Here is a 9,589-nt window from a genome sequence, read left to right on the forward strand (position 1 = left end):
AATGCCCCGCAAAGATATCAGTCTTCTGGGAAGTTTACTCACGGGTCACAGTCGATTAGGAAGCTATACTAGAATCAAACTAATGAATTCCCCGTGACGTACCATGAAAATGCGTCACATTTGTTTTACCTAGCGCGTGCGCTATGCCGTTTTAATATTCTAGAGGTCTCTTGTTTTGAGAATCTTGACCAATTTCAAAACTTTACTGATACATTAAGTGCAGTAATCAACTAAGAATATCAACAATTTATATAATCTCTCCCTGGTTTCGATTTAGTATCTGCTACTGACTGCATACACTAATCCTATCAGGAAAATGTGGTAATTGGGATCTGTTAGAGATAACTACAAAATTAGCATTTACACGAATGGCTAAAAGATGCGCAGAGATACGATGTGGATATGACTGAAATGAAGTGCAGGTAAAGCAATCATACTGACCCCCTGATACTCATAGATTTCAGACTAAGACGATATACAATGTTGGAAAAGTAGCCAGGCCAACATTAATGACCTTAACCTTTGAACATCACTGTTCTTATGGATAATCTAACAGCATTGAATGCTTTTGAATCCAAAATAATCAAATCGAAGATTGTAATGAAATATCATACCAAGATTTAACTAATTAAATGTCATATTATATGAAAAAAATGGGATAGCTGATGAGTTGGCGGCGTTGGTATACAATACGAGACTTAATTAGTTTACAAAAACCTCAGTATCTATATCTCGTATGGTAGATATGTTCTCATCTTAATACATATCATGATTTTGTATATCATGATATATTCACCTCATTATCCAGTAGACCTATAATTGTATATAACTGTGTATATTGTATATAACTGTATATATTGCGGATCAGTCGAGGACAATGCTGAGCATACTTTCTTCAACTGAGTAAGATGGCGTGGAAAAAGAACACTTCTTGCAGGATATATAGGTCATTTTACAATCGATAATATTGTAGAAAAATGATAGACCGAGCAGAAAATTGGAACAAAATCACGCAATTCATCGGAAATGTTCTAAGGGAAAAGAAGAAAGATCTGGACGCAATCTAATCTTAAACGAAAAGCACGAATGAGAGCCGGAACACATACTCTGAAATTAGAAAAAGTAGACTGTAGGGCAAGATTAAATATCTGCAGCAGTAGCGGGACCTGGACGCAGGGCACACCGATGGAAGTCTTAAATGACTAATAGGGACCCTACCTAGAAGTAATACTAACGTAGTCCCGGGGTAGAACAAGGTCTCTAGGAATGAGGGAGAGTGGTTTAGCCCGTGCAATTCGGGCACTCAGGCATTCCACTCCTCCTTGCCGCAAAAAAAAAAAAAAATTTGTAATATCATTTATTTATAATAAAGTTTACTTTTCATCCTTTATATTATTGGCGGCGATAAACTCTATAACATTATCAATAAAGTCGCCTAAATTATCTTCGTATCATCTGTGTCTGTAACTACTGAATATTTCTATTACATGTCAATATTTATGTAATATTATTAAATGCGTAAACTTAAGAAAATTAATTTTTCCATTAAAATAATTAAATACATAATAGTATTAACAATTATCAAAATAATTTGTATTACGAAAATGCAGTGTGTGTGGGCTGTAAAAGTTTCAACTTCAATTATTCGGCAAATGAAGTACGATTTTATTGGTTAAGGCGATGCGATTCACCGTGAAACTATTTTGAGCCATTTATCATGGCACTTTATTTGAAACCAAGTCTAGTGGAAAGTGTTAAAATTTATATTTGTTTACTTGAATCTGTCAAAGCACGCACAATTGATATGTCAACACACGTCGGCCGATATTTCAATGTGGCAAGTGCCAAGACTCGACACCCAAGTCTTAAGCGTTGGCCATCAGACGTCTTTAACTGTCTTTAACCGTCTTTAGCCGTATTCAACTCGACGTTTGTTGGTGCATTTTAGGTTGTTTCGTGAAGAAAGCTAACTTCTTTATGGTTTATTGTGATTTTATGCAGATTTAATTGTTGCTTAGTAACGCCTCCAAAATTCAGTTCAACGGTCGGCTCTGTAAAGATTTCTCACATAAATTGAGCATTGCTAATTTCATTTGTTCAAGTCTTAATGTTATTATTGTTTTCGAATTTGACTTTCTCGAATTATGAAAATGGATTTCTTTGTTATTCATTATGGTGTCTGAACACTACGTAAACACACAATAATATAACACATAAAAATTTAATTGAATCAACTTTTTGCATTATGTATGAGAATAATTGATTTCACTTTAAAGAATATTTATAAATATTTGAAATATAATTGAAAGAAAAATTTATTATTATAGTTAAAGTTAGAATTTGATATTTTTTAAAGATATATAAAAGTGATGAAGAGATTTTAAATCCTTCTATTAGGTTATGTGATAATAAGACCATATAGCCATGCTTTCAGTGAAGTCATCACAGTGGGTTCTTGTCATTAAGAAGACTGCTCGTTTCTTCGCTTACGTGCCTCTGTAAAACGAATACCAATATCCATAAAGTACAATAATGTAAAGTTTTTTCAGCTATTCTCTAATTTTTGATTAGAATATTATTAAAGTTACCTTTGACTTCGTCGAATCTTTAATGCTTTTAATACAAATAATTAAAAACAGTCATTTACCATGAAATAAATGCTGTCAGTATGAAAAAAAGTGTTATTTTTTGAATATCACGTTCCGTTATCTGGAACTACAGCCTATCTAACACATCTGCAGTGTTACTGAACAAGGCACCTAGTTAATTTTAAATAATTATATGCAAATACTATCTATATCGATATACCTTACGATATGTGGATTTTAATTCCAGGCGAATGAACCCATATTGCTAAACCAACACTGGAGACATAATCTTCATCTTTAACACCAGTAAACGCTCTCATCACAAAACTGAATACGACACTGTTGAGAAGACACACCAATCATATCTCCTTCTTTTCATCTGAAAATCCAAATAGTGCAAATAGTTTAACAAGAACAACACATAATGTTACAATGGAACTAAATTAAACGTAGCTCGCTCTTCACCATTAACTGAGAGCATTACTATGGACAAACCATGTCTCCCAATGAATGTGAAGAATATCAACATTTGACTTCTCAACTTTAATACATAATATATAGTTATTATAATCATATAATAATATAATTATTCAACCTGTTAATATATATTTGAGTAAACTAATCTTTTCTATACAATATCTGCTAGAACTAAGAACTAAATTTATAAACAATATTCTTGTTCCAGAAAAGTATTCTTTGTATTGAAGACATAAGAATAAGTACATGTGAAGTAAATAAAAATGGAAGCATTTATTTCTGTCTTTAGCCCCGATCTTTAAATAATATGCGTAGTTATCTCTTTCTACTGTAATGAATAATACATTTTTAGTGATGTTTAGTGATATAAGGTGAAATGACAAAGACATTTTTAGACTTTGTTCTTGCAAAATGAATATGATAGTTAACACAGCTTCTGCTAAAACTGTCTTCATCTTCAATCTCTGCTAAAGCGCACCTCTTATAAAGCAGAAATTTGTGTAAACAACGATTAGTGTGACTGAAATTTAGTTTTCATTCAGATATAGTACCAAAAAGCATTCTCATCATATCTATGTAAAATGAATTATTTTTTACCTTTAAATTATTTTATTTATTTTTATTTATAAATTATTTTTTGCCTTTAAATTAATTAAAAATGCAAAAATCAAATTGATGTATAAAAATAAATTAAAACATTTTAATATTTTATATATTTTTAGTTGATTGGGATTTCGATATCCCTAGCAGCAGCAAACGCAAAAAAGGATTCTGTTAAAGATGCCTCAACTAATCCAAGTGGAACGACTAAACTAGCTCCAGCACCTGCGACGGCTACTAAAGAAGTTACAAAGAAGGAAACAAAGACAACAACAAGTTCTAGAACATCAAAATCATTGAAAGGTCCATTGGACAGCCGTGGAAAGCGTACCTTATACGACTTTGGTAATGCTGGTTATATCTATTCAGATATTGCGAGTAGACGTGCTGGTTATGAAAGTGAATCACGCCCTTACTATACTGAAAGCGGCTTATACAATGGACAAAATGCTATCGGTAACCAATTTTTAATTTCTTTTTACGATTGATATTAATATATTATTTAATCCTTAAAGCTCAATACCCATCAGGCTATGGTGGAAGTTATGGACATTATCCACAGTATCTGGAAGCACCAGAACCAATTATAGAAATCATTATTAAAGATTCAAATGATACGCTCGCAACAACAGCACCACAACCAATAGTCACTAAAAAGAAGAAAGAGAAAGTACATGTTTTCTATGTCAATTATAAAAAAGATCAAAACAATAAATTACATTTGGAAAGTCCTATTGCCTCACTTAATAATGACGAACATGAGGAAGAAGAAGAAGTTGTACATTATCCCCAAGTAGTTACACCCTTACCACCACTTAAAAGTACCACATTACGTACCATTATACACCCAGATTCTGAAAAATATCATAGCAATAGTGGTATACATGTAACCTTTGGTTCAGAAGACAAATCACAAACTGGTCATATATTAGAGGAACATAATGCTGAGAGCATACAAAGCCAAGTAGTAGCATTACCTGCTCCAATTAATGTGGGCAGTGGTGTAAAAAGTGATTTATTACCTGCAAATACGAGAGCCGACTATTTAAGCAATCATCACAGTCGTTTACCAAGTGCTAATCATCTATTCACAGCACCTTTCCAACAGCCACATAGTTCCAGTTTTTATCAAGAACTACCACAGCAGCATGGGGGTACTTACTTTAGACCCCCAAATAACTTAATACACCACAAATCCCCAACACCACCACAAGCATCACCACAATTTTATCAGAAACAGCCACAACATCAGCGTCCAAATTTCAATCCCACGCACTCACAACCACCACCACCGCCATCACCACCATCTACTTCACAACACCAACCACAAGCACAGGCTTTGTATCGAAAGCAACATCCCACACAACAATTAACACTTCAGCAATCGCATTATTACAGCAATCAAAATCAACAATATCCACAGCAACAATCCCATCAACATAGTCAATATTATCAAAGCTTTCCACATAAAGTACAACAATCCAGCAAGCAATCTGTGTATTTCCCAACAGAACCACCACAACAGCAAGAACTTCCATTACGACAGAATGCAGGGCCTTATCAACCAATTAAATTCCGTCCTACACCTGCACCAACACCACAAATTAAACCAGTACCAATACCAGTAAAATTGGAAAATACTAACTATAATGTTCCAACTCAACAACATCAATCACAACATCAACAATATGAACAGCATCAACAACAACATCAACAACAACATCAACAACAGCATCACCAACAGCATCAACAACAACAACATGAACAACATCAACAACAACAGCAGCAACAACATCAACAACAACAGCAACATCAACCACAGCATCAATCACAACAACATTATCAACAACAAGCCGATCAAGAAAAGCAACATCACCAACAACAGCAACAATTCCATTTCAACCGACAGCCACAATACGTCCAGCAACCAAGTTTCTCATTGCCATCACCAGTTGTACCGTCGAACTATTACAATAAAAATCAACAACACACAGCTACAAATGTACAACAATCAAATCAATTTTCAAAGACAAATAATTATCAAGAACATCATCAACAGCAATCACCGTCTGCTTTACAATCTTCTGCTACTCTGAGTGCTATACACAACTATTTGGATATTAAACCATCAAAAGAAACCGAATTACTGCAATCGATACCAAGATACGAGCAACATATTACAGAAACTATACATCATCAACAGAGTTCACAGCAGCAATCACAAAACCAATACAATCAATATGCCTACAATACACAGAATCAGGTTATCCACGATATACCTGCTCCCAATTTAGGTCCTACAGTGAAGCCCCAACAACAATCGAAAGATCATTTCAGTAATATAGATAATGCACATCAACAGGTTAATGGACACTATATAACCGCCACCAATTCAAATCAACAACAACATTTCACAAGTTATGCTAGCGGCGTACAAAATGCAGCTGCTTCTCAGTCATTTTCATCTTCGACCCTTCCACCTCAATATGCACAATCTACAGATGGTGAGAAAATAATGATTGTAACCCCAATGCCACCCACTGCTTATAATCAGTACCCTACACACTACAGTAATGAGGGTCTACAGGTGCAAATCACACCCAATTCTCAACCAACACTACAAGTGCAAGCATCTACAAACTTTGCGCAACAACCTCGGCAATCAGCTTCAAGTGTACAATCTGTCGGCACAGGTTTAGCTCTAGGTCATTATGATAATTCTCCATTTAGTGTATCTACATATCACTCTGATGTTTTTAAAGAGCTAGAACAGCGTCATACTCAACATATGAAAGAAGTACCAGCACAAACAATACGTCATCAATTACCTGCTGAAGCTCAACTTGCCAAAACAAAAGATACTCAAAAACCATATATCCCTAGCGCGACGAAAACCGAGCCTGTGAAGAACAGTCCCGCTCAACAGAAACCCAATGCTGATGAGAACTCTTCAACAACAAATGTTAAGGCTAGTCAAACTCTATTACAATTACCCGATGAAGTACCAGATGATTTGCGACAACAGTTGCTTTCTTCAGGCATTCTAAACAATGCAGATATATCCATACTGGATTATGATAAAGTAGGTGACGTTGCTCTTGAAAACTTACCTCCAGAACACCTACAACACTTTTATGGTGCAGGTGGTGGTGCACAAATATCCGAATCTAACAAGGTTGTAACGGTAGTAAAACCAAATGGTGATAAAGTAGCGCTTTCTGAAAAAGAAATTGAGCGAGTTAAAGAGAGCAACTCTTTACCACAAAAACATAATCTCGATGTCAAAGTCGTACGTTTCAATGCAAACAATGAGAAGAGCGTAACAGATAAGTATTTGAAGACTGATGCAACAGTCGTACCACCTGTCGACTTAGCTGATCGTCAATATAATCGTTATTTGCCATTAAAAATTAATGGTGCTCAGTTCCCCATACCAGACAGCGAGGAATTGCGTGGTAAGAAAGTTGTTAGTGTGGTCGTACTAGCACCTGTTGAGGCCAGTGAGGGACGCATTGAACGTGATACAAACGCTGAAAATAAAGAAGTCAAATTCTTAGGTGGCGATCTTATAAAGACTCTTGTCAAAAAACCGACAAAAGAAAATTTTAAACGCTGGCTGGAAAAGGAATCAAAAACAGATGTTGAAATGCAATCCGTTGTACTTTTAGTAGCAAAGTAAGCATTTGACTTCATTTAAAATTTATTCGTTTATTTTGTATAAAAATGTATTCTTACAGATCTCCAGACAATGTTGATCAGGAAATATTCATGTACGACATAACCACAGGTGCTGTGAATAAGCTTAATGGTGAACTATCGAGTGCGTTCGTTAATGTAGCTGAAGAAAATGCCAGCACGGAAGACTTAGAGCATGCGTCCACATTAGACCCTAGCTTTCTGGAAACTATGATGCATAAGAGCCGGAGATGAATTTCATTATAAACAATACACTTAACAAATTTCGTGCCACTTTAGTGCGAAAATTCATGTTAAATCGCCATTTTTTTTCTACATTTTTATTTTAGTAATTTAATGTGAAATACTGGAAACTACGCTCGCAGTGTCTGGAATTTACTATTTCAGTGACCCATTAGAATATCTTAAATTTATTTTCATTATAGTCAAAAATTGTAAAAGGTTAGGTTCGAACAATTGACACTTCCAGCGTAGTTTTAAAGTTGACACTAGTAAAATTAAAAAAATATTTAGCAATAATGCATGGATCCGTATATTGCTCAGAAGATCCACCGTTTTAGAAATTCTAAAAAAAAATAAGGATAATAGGATAGTATATGCATTGAACAGCAACAGATGTTGTCCTCATTCATTTGTGGTTTCCACTTAAATACTTTTTATTTTGGACTTTTTAAAAGACGCTTTGTAAATTTGTTTTTTATATATTTGTTAATTTTTTTTATTTTTATTTGGTTCTATTTAATTATTTTTAGTTATGTTTTTTTACTATAATTAAATATGTACATATTATATATTTAGGTTGAAAAATAAATGTAATAATAAAATGTATATAAAGACAATTTTAATTTTTGTTTCATTGAAAGCAATTAGTTACTTACATACGCCACACACCACTTAAATATTAGAGACACCCAAAACCATCTTATCCTTATCCAAATCTAAAATTTGGAACTTTGACCGTACGATCGCCGCCCAATCTTCGTCTTTCACACATAAATTTGTCACCAAATAGTACATACATTTAAATTAAGAGAGAATTTAAACGGGAAGCTCGGGAAACAAATCTAAAAAATTATGATATTGAATAAATAATAATTTAATGTTCATTAGATAAACTTTGAGAAAAAAAATGTTTATGAACTTTCAGGATCCTTGCCGATTGACAAGAAGTTATGATTGACGTTAGAAGTCTACAATATATATTATACATTGCACGAACGGATGATTAAACAGCAGTCTCTCACAACAGTAGTTAACGACTCCCATTGCAATCCAATTATATGAAATATAAAGCCAAATAATTGAGTTTTATAGTCACTATCGGAAGAACTATTACTGAAATAGATTTTCCCAACTTTATTTTTGACCCTATTAGCTACTACAGTTTAAAAGTGCATTGTGCATAACATGTCCAGTATAAGACTATGACAAACAAACAAATGACTATCTAATTTAATAAGAGAGTAGAAGGAGAAAAAGAAAGAGAGTAGAATAAGAAAAAGAAAGAGAGCAGAGCAAGAAGAAAAAGAATGGAATACAATGATTTATTATTTAATCAATAATTCTTAATTAAAGAATAATATATTCTTCACTTTCAGATATATCATTATTTTACAATTCTTTAACCAATTCACCTTCCGTTTGTTGCTTGTAATTACGAGGCACATGCTATTAATTTCTAAAGAGTCGGATATAATTAATTTTTTTTAAATATTATACACAAACCTATTAATTTCTTCTTTTTTTATCAAAACCCATTTTTAACACATTTCAATGGTATAACCATTAATAAAAATGCTAGATAAGTGGGTGTATACAAATACCTTACATTCTGACGGTTTTCCGCCATTCTTCTTTTTCGTCTTTGTTTTTCGTTTTTATTTCGCTGTCTTGAAAACTTTCTTCCGAACTCCATTACTCTTGAGCCTCCAACAGGTATTCCTCCTTCAGAATTTATTTCTTCAGAAATTTTCGATTATAGCATATCTGATACATGACCAAACCAATAAAATTGGTGGAACTTGAGTTTTTATTGAATGTGAACTTTCCATTACTAATTTTTTTGCGATCATTCGTATTGTATTACACGTAGTTTTCCACACAACTCTTCTTCTTCTTAGGCATTATTTCTACAGATGTTATTTTGATTAACCTTTTTTTTGCTCCCTACAAAAGAATTATTTTAACGATTGTGTTGTAGTTTTATTGACTGTAGTCATATATTAACT

At 33.5% G+C, this 9,589-nt stretch overlaps 1 protein-coding gene across 1 annotated transcript; it reads left to right on the forward strand.

Moving 5' to 3' along the window:
• Positions 1–1,717: 1,717 nt before the first annotated feature.
• Positions 1,718–7,930, forward strand: LOC119674211. The gene is made up of 4 exons (XM_038085338.1): positions 1,718–1,837; positions 3,788–4,121; positions 4,181–7,340; positions 7,403–7,930. Exons 1-4 carry the CDS (start codon positions 1,718–1,720, stop codon positions 7,593–7,595), a joined length of 3,807 nt encoding a protein of 1,268 aa, XP_037941266.1. The 3' UTR covers positions 7,596–7,930.
• The last annotated feature ends 1,659 nt before the right edge of the window (positions 7,931–9,589 follow it).

Source organism: Teleopsis dalmanni, chromosome 2 (genome assembly GCF_002237135.1).
Source record: "Teleopsis dalmanni isolate 2A chromosome 2, ASM223713v2, whole genome shotgun sequence".
NCBI classification, from domain to species: Eukaryota; Metazoa; Arthropoda; class Insecta; order Diptera; family Diopsidae; genus Teleopsis; species Teleopsis dalmanni.